The sequence below is a fragment of the Podarcis filfolensis genome (assembly GCF_964270895.1).
Source record: "Podarcis filfolensis genome assembly, chromosome: 18".
Taxonomy (NCBI): Eukaryota; Metazoa; Chordata; class Lepidosauria; order Squamata; family Lacertidae; genus Podarcis; species Podarcis filfolensis.
The window spans coordinates 8,434,618-8,454,790 of record NC_139622.1 but is presented as its reverse complement, the minus strand read 5'-3'; the positions used below and the strand labels follow the sequence as shown (position 1 = coordinate 8,454,790).

At 46.5% G+C, this 20,173-nt stretch overlaps 1 protein-coding gene across 1 annotated transcript; it reads right to left on the bottom strand.

The window, feature by feature from the left end:
* Nucleotides 1-2,575: 2,575 nt before the first annotated feature.
* On the bottom strand, nucleotides 2,576-19,561 carry LOC310753313 (vomeronasal type-2 receptor 26-like). The gene is made up of 7 exons (XM_083594461.1): nucleotides 19,503-19,561; nucleotides 12,346-12,521; nucleotides 10,570-10,867; nucleotides 8,521-9,369; nucleotides 7,283-7,501; nucleotides 5,999-6,125; nucleotides 2,576-3,503 (listed from the first exon to the last, which is right to left on the bottom strand). The coding sequence occupies exons 2-7, from the start codon at nucleotides 12,510-12,512 to the stop codon at nucleotides 2,596-2,598; spliced, it is 2,568 nt and encodes an 855-aa protein (XP_083450587.1). The 5' UTR covers nucleotides 12,513-12,521; nucleotides 19,503-19,561; the 3' UTR covers nucleotides 2,576-2,595.
* Between the last annotated feature and the right edge of the window lie 612 nt (nucleotides 19,562-20,173).

Below are 20,173 nucleotides of genomic sequence, written 5' to 3'. Positions count from 1 at the left end.
ATCTAGTCCAACCCCCGCAATTCAGGAATCTCAACTAAAGCACCCTCGACAAATAGTCAGCCAACCTCTGTCGTCTTGCTTTGTTCATTCCCCACGAATTGTCGAGCCCATTCCACTTATCGGGTCTTTCCTTTTCGTGATTTTGAGGCTCTTTCCTTCCTGGGTGACGGCAAGAGGTTGGCACAACCTCTGGCAAAGCAAAGAATTGAAAGGAGAGTGAAGCTGGTAAAATGTGTGCTGGACGAGGTAACTGTTAGGTGGATTTGTAACTGGTTGACTGACGGAACCCAAACAGCACTCATTAATGGTTGTTAGTATAATTTGTATTATTAATTAAATTTGCATTTCATGAATACCTGTAGACCTCAGGGGCGGTTGACAACATAAAATTACAATATAGAAAAACACAAAATGCATAATAATAATAGGAACAAAAACAAGCAAGTAATCCTCTCCTTCCACAACACATTTAAAAGGGCACCAGATACCAATCGCCCAAAGAGCTGGTTCCTCATAATCCTGGAGGGGGGGGAGTGACAAGCGGGGTGCCGAAGGGGACTGCATTCCTCCACCCTATTTGCAAACCCCCCCACCCCATCTCTTCTTCCTTGTTTTGCAAACTTGCACCAAAAAATATGCCCGGGGCCAATGCCCCAACAGCCCCCCTCACCCTACCCCTGCAACACTCCCCCCCCAAAAAAAACACAAACACAATTTATTGACAACACCTGCTACTATTACCAATATAAGCTGCCACCCTGGGTAGCTTAGAGCAAATTATAAAACCGCAGTAAAATAGCACGTATTATATGTCTTCTAAAAGTCATGTAGTTGTTTATTTCCTTGACATCTGATGGGAGGGCGTTCCACAGGGCAGGTGCCACCACCGAGAAGGCCCTCTGCCTGGTTCCCTGTAACCTCACTTCTTGCAGAGAGGAAACCACTAGAAGGCCCTCAAAGCTGGACCCCAGTATCCGGGTTGAGCAATGCGGGTGGAGATGCTCTTTCAGGTATACAGGGTTGAAGCCGTTTAGGGCTTTAAAGGTCAGCATCAGCACTTTGAATTGTGCTTGGAAACATACTGGGAGCCAGTGTGGGCCTTTCAGGACCGGTGTTATATGGTCTCAGTGGCCTCTCCCAATCACCAGTCTGGTAGCCGCATTCTGGATCAATTGTAGTTTTCAAGTCACCTTCAAAAGTAGCCCCACGTAGAGCGCATGGCAGTAGTCCAAGCACCAGAAGGCCCTCGGCGCTGGATCTCAGTGTCCGGGCTGGATGATGGGAGTGGAGATGCTCCTTCAGGTATACTGGACCAAGACCGTTTAGGGCTTTAAAGGTCAGCACCAACACTTTGAATTGTGCTTGGAAATGTACTGGGACCCAATGCAGATCTCTCAGGACCGGTGTTATGTGATCCCGGCAGCCACACCCAGTCACCAGTCTAGCTGCCGCATTCTGGATTAATTGCAGTTTCCGGGTCACCTTCAAAGGTAGCCCCATGCAGAGCGCATGGCAGTAGTCCAAGCGGGAGATAACCAGAGCATGCACCACTCTGGAGAGACAGTCTGTGGGCAGGGAGGGTCTCAGCCGGCGTACCAGATGGAGCCACCCTGGACATAGAATTAAGCTGCGTTTCCATGGACAGCTGTGAGTCCAAAATGACTCCCAGGCTGCACACCTGGTCCTTCAGGGGCACAGTGACTCCATTCAGGACCAGGGAGTCCCCCACATCTACCCTTGTCCCCCAAAACAGTACCTCTGTTTTGTCAGGATTCAACCTCAATTCACCTACCATCTGTATTAATTTAGCCAAGCCTACCTGACAGGACACGAGTGGCGCTGTGGGTTAAACCACAGAGCCTAGGACTTGCCGATCAGAAGGTCGGCGGTTCGAATCCCTGCGAGGGGGTGAGCTCCCATTGCTCGGTCCCTGCTCCTGCCAACCTAGCAGTTCAAAAGCACATCAAAGTGCAAGTAGATCAATAGGTACCGCTCCGGCGGGAAGGTAAACAGTGTTTTCGTGTGCTGCTCTGCTTCGCCAGAAGCGGCTTAGTCCTGCTGGCCACATGACCCATGTACACCAGCTCCCTCGGCCAATAAAGCGAGATGAGCGCCGCAACCCCAGAGTCGGTCACGACTGGACCTAATGGTCAGGGGTCCCTTTACCTTTACCTGACAGGACTATGGCAAATATTCCAGCTTCTGCCTTCTGGAAGAAGGTATAGGGTTATAAAGGCCAGGACTAGCCACCTGAGAAACAGTTTCTATGCAAATGCAATTCTGGTTCTAAACACAGCATAAGGGGTCTCTATAGTATAGTGTATTTTAAAATGGGGTTTCAGAGTTTTTAGGGGGTTTTGAATGTTTTATGTAGTTTTTCAATTTCATTGTTCTGCATGGGTCAATGACAATAAAGATATCGTATATCGTAAACGGAGGAAAGGGAGGAAAGCGTACACAAAATCGAACTTGCTGGAGAAGCAAGATACAGATATACGTTGCATAGCACATACTATGGAATGAAAGCTCAGAGTGTTTTGGCCCCAGCTGGCATGGGCTCTAAAACCTATACCCCCTGTATATTGTGCTCTAATATCAACTGGACAGACTTTTCCTAATCAGATTATCTCTGCTGTTGAGATGGGGCCTCAGGATAATAATGTAACATTTGGGGAGAAAGATGCAGCCGAGGAGACCAGCCCCGGAGGCCAAGATGGAGAAGATCTCCACAGCCACCATCAACTTCCCCGTCGTACTCAGGTAAGTTGGGACAAAGGAGACCCAGACACTGCAAAAGACCAGCATGCTGAAAGTGATAAACTTGGCTTCGTTAAAGCTGTCGGGCAACTTCCTAGCTAGGAAAGCCACCGTGAAGCTGACGAGGGCCAGCAAGGCCATGTAACCTAGGACAGAATAAAACATGGCGACGGAACCTTCATTGCATTCCACTACAATCTCTCCAACTAGGGAATGAAAGTCCAAGTTTGGGAACGGGGGGGAGGTTCCTAGCCACACCACGCAGATAACAACTTGGATCATGGGGCTGGTCAGGACAATGCAGTTGGTCAGTTGTCTGTCCAGCAGTTTCCTCGCCGTGTTTCCTGGCTTGGTGGCCATGAAGGCCAGGACCACGGTGACGGTTTTGGCCAAGATGGAAGAAACGGCAGCAGAGAAGACGATGCCGAAAGCCGTTTGTCGGAGAAGGCAGGTGACCTTTCCGGGTCGGCCGATGAAGAGGAAGGCGCAGAGGAAGCAGAGCAGGAGGGAGAGGAGAAGGACGTAGGTGAGGTCCCGGTTGTTGGCTCTGACAATGGGTGTGTCTCGGTGTTTAATGAAGGTTGCCAAGACTAGAGAGGTGAGTAGGGAGAAGAAAAGGGCAAGGAAAACCAAAACAAAGCCCAGGATCTCATGATAGGAAAGGAAGTTGATTTTCTTGGAAACGCACTGGTTTCGTTTCTCGTTTGGGTGCTGATCGTCTGGGCATTGGACGCACTGAACTGCATCTGGAACAAACAAGCCACCATTTTAAGTACAGTGGTACCTCAGGTTATATACGCTTCAGGTTACAGACTCCGCTAACCCAGAAATAGTACCTCGGGTTAAGAACTTTGCTTCAGGATGAGAACAGAAATCGCGTGGCGGCAGCAGGAGGCCCCATTAGCTAAAGTGGTGCTTCAGGTTAAGAACAGTTTCAGGTTAAGAACAGACCTCCGGAATGAATTAAGTACTTAACCAGAGGTACCACTGTATCTCAGGCATGACAAAATAAATTATTGTTTTGACCAGTTCAGGTCACAGAGAGATTGAGGGATCCTTCTTCCACCTCATTATGTGGGGCCAAAAGTACAATTTTCCACTGCATTAAAAAAAAATCAAGTCTTTTCAGACCCGAACCAAATTTCTGGGCTGGTATCAATCATCCTTGTTTCTCATTTGGTGATTTTATGATTTTTATACACTGTGGGTTCTTTTTAAAAATGAAAAATGAAATACCAAGCGTTGAAAACTGGAGAAGCAGTTTTGTATTTTATTGTTGGGCATTATTTTAGTGTTTATTTGCATGATGTGTTTGTTTCCCCTATATGGACATTACTGTGACTTTTCGTTACAGTTGTGTTCTGTTTCGTGACGGTGCATAAGCTTGAGATGTTGCTGTGATTTGTTTCCCTGCATATAATCTGTTTCATCATCGTGAGTTTATTCGTATGCAGCTTTCCCATGATTGAACCATGTTCAAAGTTGAACATGGTTCGATCATGGAAAAGCTGCATACAAATAAACTCACAGTGATGAAACAATTTACTGTACTTTCCGTCTATAAAATGCCCCATGTGTAAGACGCCCACTATTTTGGGGGGCTCAAATTTAAGAAAATGGGGGGAGATGGCACTGAGTTGTTGAGCTTTTTTTGGGGGGGGGGAGGGAATGACGAACCAAAAATCACTCACCCTACTGACAAACGCTAACAATCGCAAGTGACAGAAGCCGAATTGACAAAGCGGCAGCCAATCCAAAGCAGCCCTTGCCACATCTGCAGATAACTTGCCCATTTGACAAAGCGGCAGCCTATCCAAAGCAGCCCTTGCATCAGACACCATTCACCCACCCAATCGCTAGATCCTGCTCGTGGATGCAACCAATTGCCCGTCCCCCCCTCTGCACTTCCCATGTATAAGAGGACACCCCCCCCCCACTTCTTACTTTATTTTCGAGTAAAAAAAAACCCTCGTCTAACACACAGAAAAGTACGGTATATTCAAAATCAGATTAAGCGGCAATCCTCCCCACTTATCAAGGAGTCAACCTATTAGAAATCAATGGAGCGTACAATTTAGTGGAACATAGGCACGTTTGCTTTAACACACATTTAAAAAAAGATGTTGCATTCTAAAAACTTAAGGTTGAATGTTTGCAAAGAAGATTGCAAAATTGGGTGTATAATTGAAGAAGGATAAAAGAAACCTTGGTAACTGAGATGACCCCTTGGCAATTTATTATTATTGTGGGACAGAAGAACTGTGATGGCAACAGACACTGTTTTTGGAATGAGGTGAAGAAGAAGAGTTTGGATTTGATATCCCGCTTTATCACTACCCGAAGGAGTCTCAAAGCGGCTCACATTCTCCTTTCCCTTCCTCCCCCACAACAAACACTCTGTGAGGTGAGTGAGGCTGAGAGACTTCAGAGAACCGTGACTGGCCCAAGGTCACCCAGCAGCTGCAAGTGGAGGAGCGGGGAAGCAAACCCGGTTCACCAGATTACGAGTCTACCGCTCTTAACCACTACACCACACTTTTTTTTAAAAAATGATATTTATTGGAATTTTCAAAATGTTACAAAATAAAATAAAGACAAAAAAAGCAGATTCAAACAAAAAACAAAAAAGAGAAAAAAATACAACAATACATCACAAACAATTAAAAACATTTAAAAAACAAATTCATTATTTCCAAATCCTCAACTGTCATTACCTTCTTTCTTAGACCTCCTCCTCCTCCCTTTCTTTGTATCCTAGTTGTTAATTATCCCAGCAAATCCTTTCCATATTTCATAATATTCTGTCATTACATTACCCTAAACTGTTTTAGTCTTATCTTTCTATAATAAGATAAATCTTAAAGCTTAAAACTTAAATCTTGTCCTTACCAGCTTCTCATAACCATAACATTCTTTCATAATTCTTTAAACATTTTTGCTAAAGCCAAGTAATTTCATTCCAACATTTTTCTAATGTTCATCAATTTTATAAAACAGTTCTAATGGTAAAGAAAAGAAATAACAAGTCCAATCTACATACATTAAGCAAAATAGAAACATCGCCACCCAACCTCACCCACACACCCCCATCTTCCCCCCTCCCCCTCCCCCCCCCAATGTCTCAACAAATGAAACTGATTTGTAAAAATGTTACACGGAAAAAATATGAGAGACATTACACATACTTCTGTAAAACAAGAAAATCTTTAATTTAAAAAAAATGGGGGGGGGAATGAGCTACCTGTCTGATTAGAGAAGGTTCCTTCTGGGCAACGGACACATCCATAGCAGCAAACAGGCTTGCCCTCTCTCACTTTGACGCTGTGCCCTGGAAGGCACCTCTCCACACATCTGGCAAAACGGTTTGTCTAAAAGGGATAAAAGGGACATTCGATTGGTATTCCTGCATTATACTGCATTTGGTCTCTTAACCGTCTACAACAGCATCAATATTTGTCTAATACAAATCAGCTTCGTTGGACCGGCCGTGTTGTGCGGATGCCTGGTTATCGTCTTCCAAAGCAAACTAGTAAGGTAAAGGTAAAAGCACCCCTGACCATTAGGTCCAGTCATGGCCGACTCTGGGGTTGTGGCGCTCATCTCGCTTTATTGGCCGAGGGATCCGGCGTACAGCTTCCGGGTCATGTGGCCAGCATGACTAAGCCGCTTCTGGCGAACCAGAGCAGCGCACGGAAACGCCGTTTACCTTCCCGCCGGAGTGGGACCTATTTATCTACTTGCACTTTGACGTGCTTTCGAACTGCTAGGTGGGCAGGAGCAGGGACCGAACAATGGGAGCTCACCCCGTCATTGCGGGGATTCGAACCGCCAACCTTCTGATTGGCAAGTCCTAGGCTCTGTGGTTTAACCCACAGCACCACCCACGTCCCTCCCAAAGCAAACTACTCTATTCTAAAAATGGGAAGTGTAATGCCGGTGGTCAACAAAAGAGGTTCAAAGACTCTCTTGGGGCAAATGTAAAAAAAAGTAGTATAAGCACCAAAAACTGGGAAACACTGGCCTGCGCGTGCTCCAATTGGAGAACAGCCTTTACCAAAGGTGTCGTGGGATTCGAAGACACTCGAACGCAGGACGAAAGGGAGAAATGTGCTAAGAGGAAGGCATGTTTGGCAAACCCTCACCAGGATCAACTCCCGCCCGGGTACCAATGTCCCCACTGTGGAAGGACGTGTGGATCCAGAATTGGCCTCCACAGTCACTGTTAAAACCGCGTTCACGGAAGAAAATCTTACTCGGCTACGAGGGATCGCCAAAGAAGAAGAATACTGAAGAGGTTGTAGAAGCACTCAAAAGAAGTTTCCTTTGTGATGAAAATGGTTCATCGACACAGGGGGAAAAGAAATACTCTTATCGAAAAGATAAAGGCTCAGTTAAAATGTTAATTTATCCAGGACCAAATTGTTGATGAAGCTTTTTATATGCCCCAGTCTTCCATTTCCAAAGGGACTGAGCTTAAGGATTCTCTGTTTCTCCATTACCCCAAGAATATTTGCCTGCTACCCACCTCGGCACCCCACACTATTGCATCTGAGTTAATGGTGAAGTCTTGGCCTGGGGGAGCCGCAAGCCCCACCCTTCCAACTTCCACTTTCGCTGAAGACCCGTTCGGGTAAAAGATCCAGTTCAGGATATCCCAGTCAACCGATCTCTTACTGTCTTCGATAAGAGATATTTCATCTCCAGCGCTGTTGTTAAAGCGGATGTTCCTTAAAGTCGCGTGGATCTGAAATGGCAGACATACTAAGATAATGGGTGGGCTGATTCCGGATGCAAGAGACCTGAAACATAAGGAGCTACCCCATACCAAATAAGCATCGGGCCCATCGAGCTCAATATTGTCTACACCATGGGTAGGCAGCCTAACGCCCAGGGTCCGGATCCGGCCCAATCACCTTCTCAATCCGGCCTGCGGATGGTCTGGGAATCAGCGTGTTTTTACATTAGCAGAATGTGTGCATTTATTTAAAATGCATCTTTGGGTTATTTGAGGGACCTGTCTGGTGTTTTTACACGAGTGGAATTTGTGCTTTTCTTTAAAATGCATCTCTGGGTTATTTGTGGGGCATAGGAATTCGTTCATTATTTCTTTTCAAAATATAGTCTGGCCCCCCACAAGGTCTGAGCGACAGTGGACCGGCCCCCTGCTGAAAAAATTTGCTGACCCCTTACTTACAACACGGGAGCCTACACAACACAAAACACTGTTGCTGTGTGTAGGTTTTATTTTATTCGTTTTTTATCTTATATTTTGGAAATGTACATCCAGTTTTTCCCCCCTTTAAATTTTGTTGAGAGGAGTTCCCTACCAGGACAGACTTTGCTCGTGTGCTCAAGACATCGATTCCATAAAACATATTTTGTTGCACTGTGCAAAATATGAGCAAGCCAGGGCTGAACTGATACTACCCTTGCTGGTACCTTTCCTGGGAAAATCAGAGGCTCACTATGTCAGGTTCCTATTGGAAGACCGGACAAATGCTAGAACATTAGCAGTGGCAAAGTTTTTATCGGTGGTTGCAAGAACCAATGATCCCAATATGCTGAACAAAATGTTTGTTTAACCTGGAGGTAGGCTGTCTGAATTGTGTATTGCTTTGTAATGACTTGTTGGGTCTCTGGACCATAATAAAGATTGTTGTTGTTGTTAAATTTTGTGGGGCCCCCTAAGAGAGTGCTCCCCTAAGCTATAGCTTGTTTAGCTTATGCGTAAATCTGGCACTGAAGTCAGAGAGATTCTGTTACCTGCCATGGCTGGAGATCCAGAAGCTTTTTGCCACCCGACGCCGCATTCCGTTTTGACCCCGGCGAGTGCAAAACGTGCAACGCGTGTGCTACAGAATAGACGGCATTATAGACCCCGTAGCTGCGGCCTGTCATTCTCCTTTCGAACAAGATCGGGGGCAAGTCATCCACCTTCTCCTCCCCGGTACAGTTTTTCAGCTCCTCTGGAGGAAACCGGTCCGTTATGACAAACTCGCAGTAAAACGCACCTTCCCACCAGTCGCGGAGGAATACGTCCCCCCGGGGCTGCCTTGGATCCAAGGACCCGAGGAAATCTCCAAAGCCCGGCACATCTCCTGCGTGAGCTCTGAGGGACAGAGCACCGCTCAATAACCTTAGAGACCGCCAGTGGAAGGGGACTCCCATCGCAGAAAACTCCCAGTGGGAAGTCAGGATCCAAATTGTCCAAACGTTCCAATTCGACTCGTAAGTCTCTTTCTTGTGGGCGTAGAAGCGGCCTGTTATTTGCTCGATGAGAACGTTGTCCCCGAAGACAATCGCCACTTCGGCTTCCCAGCGATAAACAGGCGGGTCATCAAAGTAAATGGCGTCGCGCATCAAGTCGTCCCGAGGAATCGTTTTAAAAAACTCGACGCAGATGTCGTTTTCCGCAAGCATGGGCCGCAGGGTCTGGATGAAATTTTGGCCCCTCTCATCATCTGGAGCAAAGACCCCGATCCAATTCCAGTGGAAATGGAGGAGGAGCTTGATTAAGCCTACGTACTGCGAGGCTTCGTTAGGGTCAATCCGGTAGAAAGAAGGAAAGGAGCTTTGTCCTCCCCAAACAGGGTTCAACAAACCATAACCGAGCTGAAAAAAAGAAGAGCTTTATTTTAAAAGTTTGCTTGACATGGGTGGCGCTGTGGGTTAAACCACAGAGCCTAGGACTTGCCGATCAGAAGGTCAGCGGTTCAAGTCCCCGCGACAGGGTGAGCTCCCGTTGCTCGGTCCCTGCTCCTGCCCACCTAGCAGTTCAAAAGCACGTCAAGTGCAAGTAGATAAATAGGTACCACTTTGGCGGGAAGGTAAACGGCATTTCTGTGCGCTGCTCTGGTTCGCCAGAAGCGGCTTAGTCCTGCTGGCCACATGCTGTACACCGGCTCCCTCGGCCAGTAAAGCGAGATGAGCGCTGCAACCCCAGAGTCGGTCACGACCGGACCTAATGGTCAGGGGTCCCTTTACTTTTACCTTTTATCACACACACACACACACACACACACACACTGTGTGTTTTGGGCAGGAATGGAACGCTTAGTGGAGAGGAGTTCGTGTTTGTTAAAACCAGTCAGTCGTTTGTGTGTGAAAAATAGCAGGAGAGATGGCTTGTATGTACGGATCATTGATTCACGAATAAGGATTTATGTGGGCTGACAAAGTGAGGGGTTAAGTTTTCTTGAGCTTTGGGAATACAGTCGTACCTCGGAAGTCGAACGAAATCTGTTCCGGAAATCCATTCAACTTCTAAAATGTTCAAAAGCGTGGCTTCTGATTACCTGCAGGAAGCTCCTGCCATCAGGTTTACATACTCCAATGAAAGCATATTCTGAGCATCATTCAAAGTGCTGGTGCTGACCTTTAAAGCCCTAAACAGCCTTGGCCCAGTATACCTGAAGGAGCGTCTCCATTCCCATCGTCCAGCCCAGACACTGAGGTTCAGCTCTGAGGGCCTTCTGGCCGTTCCCTCCCTGCGTGAAGTGAGGTTATAGGGAACCAGGCAGAGGGCCTTCTCGGTGGTGGCGCCCGCCCTGTGGAACGCCCTTCCGCCAGATGTCAAGGAAGTAAACAACTATATGACTTTTAGAGGACATCTGAAGGCAGCCCTGTTTAGGGAAGTTTTTAATGTTTGATGTTTTATCCCTTTATTATTATTATTAATAATAATATAATAAAGATGGGTGTGGTACAAATTATATTATTTTTGTTGTTGTTGCTGCTGCTGTTATTATACATTGCAGCAATGCCACGGAGCTCTCCAGCTCACTTCCATCTAGCCCAGATTAATCTCCTTACCTGTGGGATCTTGTGGGTGCCCAAGACGGATGCCATCTGCCTTGACGCTTTGATGTCTAGACTCCCAATGACGGACACCAGTTTGTCCTGCCGATCACACTTGTAATTAGGCACCAGTTTCCCCCGTGTGGAGAGCTGAGACAGGCTGTCCTGAAAGATTCTTCTCACGTTCTCTTTGTCATCGTATATACGGAAGCCCAGTGTGATGTTGGGAAGGAGCGCCGGATCCTCGTTGAGTTTATCGATGGCAAACACCAGGGCCAGGATGTGCTGGTAGTTCTTGGGCACCGGCATATCCCTGCAATTGGGGAAAGTGGAGGTGTGTGTGTATCCATGCACAACCCACATAATGGATGATGAGTAAGATAAAAGTAAAGGGACCCCTGATCATTAGGTCCAGTCGTGACCGGCTCTGGGGTTGCGGCGCTCATCTCGCTTTATTGGCCGAGGGAACCGGCGTACGGCTTCCGGGTCATGTGGCCAGCAGGACTAAGCCGCTTCTGGCGAACCAGAGCAGCGCACGGAAACGGTATTTACCTTCCCGCCAAAGCAGTACCTATTTATCTACTTGCACTTTGATGTGCTTTCGAACTGTTAGGTTGGCAGGAGCAGGGACCAAGCAATGGGAGCTCACCACGTCGCGGGGATTCGAACCGCTGACCTTCCAATCAGCAAGCCCTAGGCTCTGTGGTTTATAAATGATAAATGAGATGCAATTTAAATTTAAATGATTTAAAGATGATAAGAACTGGTGGAGGGAAGTCACATGGGTGTGGTATTTTATGTTCCTTTTGTTCTTACTTTTTCGGTTAATTTTGTGGTTAAGTGTCTGTATCTTATTATTTTGTTTGTTTGTAAGTATGCCTAAATAAAACATTTGATAATAATAATAAAAAGAATTGAGGGAACAATGCACCACATGTGGTAGAAATGTAGTAAGATGAAAAAAGTTTCGGGAAATAATTTATAACGAGCTAAAAAAAAAGTCCAAATTAACTTTTATCAAAAACCGAAGCCTTTCTCTTAGGCATCATAGCTGCAGATATTCTAAAGGATTCCAGAAAGGTATTTATGTATGCAACTACTGCTGCGAGAATGTTAATAGCTAAATGGTGGGAAGGAAAGGAAATACCAACTAAAATGGAGTGGCAGGTGAAATTATTTGAAAATGGTATGAAAATCAATTTTTAAAAAATTATGATTAAAAGAAAACATGGGCTAAAGTAACCCATTATGAGCGGCACAGGTTCAAAATCCGAACCAGGGCAGTGGAAGAATGGAGATTGAAACTGACTGACTATGCAGAATTGGACAAATTAACAGGGAAGATTCGATATCAGCGAGATTATAAGTTTATCGAGGACTGGGGAAGGTTTACAGATTATTTGAAAAGTTTATGTGATGAACAGATAACGCTTGTAGGTTTCCAAGAGGCTCTGTGAAGAACTGAGGAGTATTGTAAAAAAGGGAACAAGAGGGGGGAGGACAGTTTTAAAGGCAATATTAAGTTTAGAAATGCGCTTACAATATAAATTAAACGGAAGATTGGCAGAGAAACTGAGGGAAGTCAAAAATGGAAAACATGTGATAAAATGAGATTTGGTTGTATAAATTTGTATTTGAAAATGAAGAAAAAATATAATTTAAAAAAAGTTGTAATTTCAGATAATTCGGGGGGGGGGGGGAATCTGAACCAGGGAATTCCAGATGTCAGCATCCCCCTTGATGCAGATCACTGAAGCCAGGGCAAACCAGAACTTTCCTGAGGGCACTTACTGGTCAGAGCAGTATTCCTGGTCTTGGGGAGGAATGTAGAAGGACTTCATCAAGTCGACGGCGCTGATGAGGGGTAGATTTGCCCCCACAATCAGGTCTCCTGGCTTGTAATAGTCTTCCTGGTGTCTGAAAGGCCTGGTCAACAGACACTTGCTCTTGGAGCCCATGCTGGTTACCTGAGGCAGAAGCCAAAACAGAAGCAGCAGCAGCAGCCAAATTAACATCACTGGCATGAAGAGACCTCTCCTCCTAGCTTAGAAACAGATTCATCACGAAGCCGAGATGCAGTTGTTTTGTTTTTTTAAATAGCGACAAAACAGCCACACATCAAGTCGCCCCCTTCTCCATCGCATTCCCAATTGGAAAGGTTCAGGGTGTATTTATAATAAGGCTGTTTTGTTCAGACTTTGCTGTTTACTTGGCGAGTAGATATCCCACGGCGCTTTGGGCGGGGAAGGGTTCAGAAGCAAACCCCCCCCCCCATTATTCTTATTACTCCATAGGAGAAAAAATTAATGACATAGTGCCGGATTCCCTTCTCGACACAAGCGGAGAAAAACATGTTTGTGTCACCCACGGAAGTTTGGCCTGTCAAGAGTCCGAAGTTGTTTCTGTGTGGAACTGAAATCTAAGATGGCACCCAGGACGGCGCCAAAAGTTGGCTAGCTCAGGTGGGTTGGCGAAGATAATGTGATATGGCCTGTTGTTGTTTAGTCATTTAGTCGTGTCCAACACTTCGTGACCCCCTGGACCAGAGCACGCCAGGCCCTCCTGTCTTCCACTGCCTCCCGCAGTTTGGTCAAATTTATGCTGGTAGCCTCGAGAACACTATCCAACCATCTCATCCTCTGTCGTCCCCTTCTCCTTGTGCCCTCCATCTTTCCCAACATCAGGGTCTTTTCCAGGGAGTCTTCTCTTCTCATGAGGTGGCCAAAGTCTTGGAGCCCTCAGCTTCACAATCTGTCCTTCCAGTGAGCACTCAGGGCTGATTTCCTTCAGAATGGAGAGGTCTGATCTTCTTGCAGTCCATGGGACTCTCAAGAGTCTCCTCCAGCACCAGAATTCAAAAGCATCCATTCTTCGGCGATCAGCCTTCTTTATGGTCCAGCTCTCACTTCCGTACATCACTACTGGGAAAACCATAGCTTTAACTATATGGACCATAAAAAACCTTTTTTGACACCTTAATTTTAAATACTCATTTAAACCACAGAGCCTAGGGCTTGCCAGTCAGAAGGTCGACAGTTCGAATCCCCCCATATAGTAAAACCATAGCTTTTACTATACGGACTTTTGTTGGTGATATGGCCTAGTAATGCATAATCATTGCAGGCTAGATCAGGAGTCACCAATCCAGCACCCACAGGTGCTATAGCGTTCCCCCAAGGCACCTGTTCTAATCTATATTAGATTTTAGAGAACAAGTTAAAACTTTATTCGCATTAGCCAATGGCCATAGCAACAGTAAAACATTACAGTATATGCAGAAAAGGGAATTTGATATAAGAGCACAATTCAAAGTCCTGAATCAGCCATCAGTTAGTGGCCCTTATTCTGATTGCCCCTGCTATGAACCTAGCAACCTTTGCTGTTATCTGCTCATTTTGATCTGATAGAAGAAAGGGCATTGTGGCAGTGGTTGAGCGCCCTGGGATGGTGAGTACGAGTGGGGTGAGGATCTCGTTCCTCAGGTCTTTGTAGAGAGTACAAGACAGGAGGACGTGTGCCACTGTTTCGGTGCTACCATCTCCACAGGGGCAAAGACGTTTCTCAGGCGGGATCTTTTGGAATTGACAGCAGATGGCAAAACATCCAGTCTTGCAAGTGTAAAAGCACGTCTATATTTTGGGATAATAAGTTTGTGCAGATATGGAGCCAGAGAATCAAAATGGAGAGGTGGAAAATGAACATACCAAGGGCAGAATTTCCTTATACAGTGGTGCCCCGCAAGACGAATGCCTCACAAGACGGAAAACCCGCTAGACGAAAGGGTTTTCCGTTTTGGAGGTGCTTCGCAAAACGAATTTCCTATGGGCTTGCTTCGCAAGACGAAAATGTCTTGCGAGTTCCTGCGGGGTTTTTTTCCTCCCCCCCCCTTTTTCCCAAGCCGCTAAGCCGCTTAACAGCTGATCCGCTAAGCCGCTTAACAGCTGATCCGCTAAGCCGCTTAACAGCTGATCCGCTAAGCCGCTTAACAGCTGATCCACTAAGCCGCTTAACAGCTGATCCGCTAAGCCGCTAAGCCGCTTAACAGCTGATCCACTAAGCCGCTAAGCCGCTTATCAGCTGATCCGCTAAGCCCGCTAAGCCGCTAATAGCGCTAATCCGCTAAACCGCTAATGGGCTTGCTTCGCAAGACGAAAAAACCCGCAAGACGAAGAGACTCGCGGAACGGATTCTTTTCGTCTTGCGAGGCACCACTGTAGTGGCCAAGTTGTTCTGATGCTCGATATCTTTTAGACATTTACCAGTTAGACTGTTTGCTTTAGTAGGGCCCATAGTGAGTAGGTGTTGTGGGGATAGGCCTCAAGAGTGAAGTTTTTGATAGACGGTTTTAAGCCAAGCACTTTAATGGGAGTCTTGAAGTACTAGGGATAGTAAACCGGGGGGATTTGAGTTTAGGCAGAGCCAGAAGTTCTTTGCCAAGTTCTTTGCCAAGTCCATACTTCTACTGAAGGGAGACTTGCCTCCAGTCTCAATGTTGCTTTTGGGATGCATGGCGGTAAAGATTTTAGAGAAGAGCCTGCTAAATCAAACCTAGACAGCATCTTAAAAAGTAGAAACATCACCTTGCCAACAAATGTCCGTATACTAAAAGCTATGGTTTTCCCAGTAGTGATGTAGGGAAGTGAGAGCTGGACCATAAAGAAGGCTGATAGCCGAAGAATTGATGCTTTTGAATTATGGTGTTGGAGGAGACTTTTGAGAGTCCCATGGCAAGAAGATCAAACCTCTCCATTCTGAAGGAAATCAGCCCTGAGTGCTCACTGGAAGGACAGATCCTGAAGCTGAGGCTCCAATACTTTGGCCACCTCATGAGAAGAGAAGACTCCCTGGAAAAGACCCTGATGTTGGGAAAGATGGAGGGCACAAGGAGAAGGGGACGACGGAGGACGAGATGGTGGGACAGTGTTCTCGAAGCTACCAGCATGAGTTTGACCAAACTGCGGGAGGCAGTGGAAGAAAAGAGTGCCTGGCATGCTCTGGTCCAGGGGGTCATGAAGAGTCAGACACGACTAAACGACTAAACAACAACAACAAAAGCCAAGGTTGAGTTTTCCCAGGCTAAATTTCCTGTGTGAAGAATAACGTCTGTGTTAATTACACCATAGGTGAGTATGGGTTGTTTTTCCCCTCCACCATATATCCAAAGGTCCAGTTGGCAAAGCTTCCAAACTTGCAGAAACCTCTCCTGCCTATGGGGCAGCCTCGGGGGACTGAATTCATTACCAGCCAGAGTTAACTAAGCTTGCCACAAGCAAACCCTGGGTTGGAAACTGCTGCTCAGCTCCACATCAGCTGAAGATCAGGACCTGGCAAATAAGGCCGATCCCCTGAGTCCAACTAACCACAAACAAGTAGAGAATGACGCAAACTTAAGACTTTCCTCTTTGAATGTGAGTCCAGAGCTTCAAAGCTGTGGTTATTTTTCTCCAGTGGAATTATCAGAATGACAGTAATTCTTGCTAAACCTCTGTGGATTTCCACCCACCGTGTCAATAACAAAGAGCAAAACATGTTTGTGATAATGATGCAATGCGAGGCCTTCCAGGTGCGGCTGGGATGCAGAACAAGCACCTTGTTGTCTGACCATCTCTCCCTGCGCTGCTCCATAGCCCCAGATAGAACCTGCATAGTTAGCTTCTTTCTGCGCTCTGTACCCAGTTTTGTTGCTGGCATGCAAGGAAAAGGTTCCTTTCATCCTGCCAATGATGTGGCTGCTGTCGCTCTTTTGGCTTCCGCCTCAGGCAGCTGAAATTTCACAGAGGGATACGTGCCTCTTGACCAGGCCTTTTGAGCTCCAGGTGCCTATTACAGTGGTACCTCGGGTTAAGTACTTAATTCATTCCGGAGGTCCGTACTTAACCTGAAACTGTTCTTAACCTGAAGCACCACTTTAGCTAATGGGGCCTCCTGCTGCCACCGCACCGACGGAGCCCGAATTCTGTTCTCATCCTGAAGCAAAGTTCTTAACCTGAAGCACTATTTCTGGGTTAGTGGAGTCTGTAACCTGAAGAGTATGTAACCTGAAGCATATGTAACCTGAGGTACCACTGTACAGACCGGGGGACATCACTATTGGTGCGCTTTTAAAGCTCGAAGAGATTGTATTTGGAAATCTTAAATTTTCATGACCTCCTCTGGAACAGGATTACAAGTAAGTGTTCACAGCAGGACACTGGAATAGTTTCCAAATTTCACTGTGGGGTGCTGTTCTTGGGGCCTATGATACTGTTGTCCCTAGCCTTGGGATGCTAATAATAATAATTTATTATTTATACCCCTCCCATCTAGCTGGGTTTCCCCGGCCACTCTGGGCGGCTTCCAACAAAGTAGTCTGTTAAACATTAAAAGCTTCCCTAAAGAGGACTGCCTTCAGATGTCTTCTAAAAGTCTGGTAGTTGTTGTTCTCTTTGACATCTGGTGGGAGGGCATTCCACAGGCCCTCTGCCTGGTTCCCTGTAACTTGGCTTCTTGCAGTGAGGGAACTGCCAGAAGGCCCTCGGTGCTAGATCATCATGCTGGTGGCTTTTTTTGTGTTGTAACTGCTGTTAAGGAGCCTTCCTTAACATGGTGCTTTCCAAAAGTTCCTAGACTCCAGCTGCTTTCATCCCTGACCACTGGGCATGCTGGATGGGGCTGATGGGACTTGTAGTCCAAAACATCTGGAGCACAATGCCGTGAGGTATGATGATGGTCAGTATTTTAATAGGGTTACGCTCAGTATGCAAGAGACAGTGGATGACTGAATACCACTTGCTGAAGAAAGCGGGAGATGCTGGCCCACACACCCAGCTTGATGGCGTAGTTTTATATATTAGTAATATGCATATGAGGGACGTGGGTGGCACTGTGGGTTAAACCACAGAGCCTAGGACTTGCCGATCAGAAGGCTGGCGATTCGAATCCCTGCGACGGGATGAGCTCCCGTTGCTCGGTCCCTGCTCCTGCCAACCTAGCAATTCGAAAGCACATCAAAGTGCAAGTAGATAAATAGGTACTGCTCCGGCGGGAAGGTAAACGGCGTTTCGGTGCACTGCTCTGGTTCGCCAGAAGTGGCTTAGTCATGCTGGCCACACAACCCGGAAGCTGTACGCTGGCTCCCTAAGCCAATAAAGCAAGATGAGCGCCGCAACCCCAGAGTCGGTCACGACTGGACCTAATGGTCAGGGGTCCCTTTACCTTTAATATACATATATCCCACCTTCTTCCCGGTCAAGAACTCAAGGCTTTTGGCATCACCTTCTCAGTTTCTATTTCTTCCATCTTGGCAAAAGCTGTCACGGTGGTTCTTGTTAGGATATAGTTTCGTTCCACCTTAGAAGGAACAGGCATGACTGTAGTGTGTCACATGCCTGTTTACTTCCAGCACAGGCTTGCTGGGAACTTCCGTTTGTATATTGCTTTTGCTTTGCTGCTGTTTTGCTGGACACAAAGGGAAGCAGACATGTTTCTTCCTTTGTTCCTGAGCTATGCTGAATAAAGATAAAGGTAAAGGGACTCCTGACCATTAGGTCCAGTTGTGGCCGACTCTGGGGTTGCGGTGCTCATCTCGCTTTATGGCCGAGGGACCTGACGTACAGCTTCCGGGTCATGTGGCCAGCAGGACTAAGCCGCTTCTGGCGAACCAGAGCAGTGCACGGAAACGCTGTTTACCTTCCCGCCAGAGCGGTACCTATTGATCTACTTGCACTTTGACGTGCTTTCGAACTGCTAGGTTGGCAAGAGCAGGGACCAAGCAACAGGAGCTCACCCCGATTTTGGGGGGTATTCGAACCGCCAACCTTCTGATTGGCAAGTCCTAGGCTCTGTGGTTTAACCCACAGCACCACCTGCGTCCCGAATAAACGCCTGTAAATATTGCTTACACATGTCTCTGTCCGCCACCTCCATTGCAAAGAGTTCTTATCTCTCCTGGCTTGTGTGCTTAAGCTTCTGAACGCTTCTGAGGCTTGAGTCGCTGCTTTATGTTGTTCCAAGAACCGGAGTTCGCCTGGCTGCCGGCCGGTGGCTGGCGCCAGCTGGGGGCCTGCCAAATGCCCCCATCTCCCCGGACGCATCCCAACAGTTCTGGCCTTCATGACTACCAAGCCAGGAAACATGGCACAAAAACTGTTGAAGAAGCAACTGATAAACTTCATTGTCCTGGCCTGTCCTCTGGCACAAGCTGTTATCTGTGCAGTTTGGCTAGGAACCTCTCTTCCATTCCTAAACATGGACTTTTATTCCTCTGTTGGAGAGATGTAGTGGAATGTAATGAAGGTTCAGCGACCATGTTTAACACTGTTTTGGGTTACATGGGTCTCTCATCAGCTTCACGGTGGCTTTCCTAGACTGGTGACTGTGAGTGGCCGCCGGGACCACATAACACCGATCCTGAGAGATCTGCATTGGCTCCCAGTACGTTTCCGAGCACAATTCAAAGTGTTGGTGCTGACCTTGAAAGCCCTAAATGGCCTCGGCCCAGTATACCTGAAGGAGCGTCTCCACCCCCATCGTCCATCCCGGACACTGAGGTCCAGCTCCGAGGGCCTTCTGGCAGTTCCCTCATTGCGAGAAGTGAAGTTACAGGGAACCAGACAGAGGGCCTTCTCGGTGGTGGCGCCCGCCCTGTGGAACGCCCTCCCTTCAGACGTGAAGGAAATAAGCAGCTATCTTCTATTTAAAAGACATCTGAAGGCAGCCGTGTTTAGGGAAGTTTTTAATATTTAATGCTGTATTGTTTTGAACACTTAATTGGGAGCCGCTCAGAGTGGCTGGGGAAACTCAGCTAGATGGGCGGGGTATAAATATTATTATTATTATTATTATTATTATTATTATTATTATTATTATTCCTAGCTAGGAAATTGCCTGCCAGCTGTAATTAGGCCAAGTTTATCACCTTCAGCATGCTGGTCTTTTGCAGTGTCTGGGTCTCCTTTGTCCCAACTTACCTGAGTACGAAGGGGAAGTTCATGGTGGCTGTGGAGATCTTCTCCATCTTGGCCTCCGGGGCTGGTCTCCTGGGCTGCATCTTAGCCCCACAAATGCTTCATTATTCTTCTGAGGCCCCAGCAAAACAGTAGAGATCATCTAACGAGGAAAATCAATGCAGAAAACTAAGTCTATTAAATATTATTTTTCAATCTGAATTCCTCTGATCTGTTGATCAATTTTTTATTGATTTAACAGATTGTTTTCAAATACCATTTTCTCCTACAACAGTCTCCTGAAATTATAAATACAAATGGAACCAACGATAGAATTTTTTTACTATAGAGTATTCCTTTTCAGAGACTTCTTCCTGGATACATGCACACAGCACATTCTCAGCAGCAAAGGAGAACACACATGGAATATTCTTGGGTATAAAATACAGAATATAGTTTGAAGCATCCAGTCTGAGCACATCATTCTTGGCCAGTTACATGGTGCAGAGAGAAAGGCAGAGAAAAAGCTTTACTTTCTCCCTTACCAGAGGTGAGGGGGTGTGGCCTGAGTCTAGGAATACAACTCTATGGCCGTAACTCATTCATGCACTAACTAGCACTCATGCAAAATTACCGTATTTTTCTGTGTATAATATGCCCCCATGTATATGACTCCAAACTGAGAAAATGGGGGG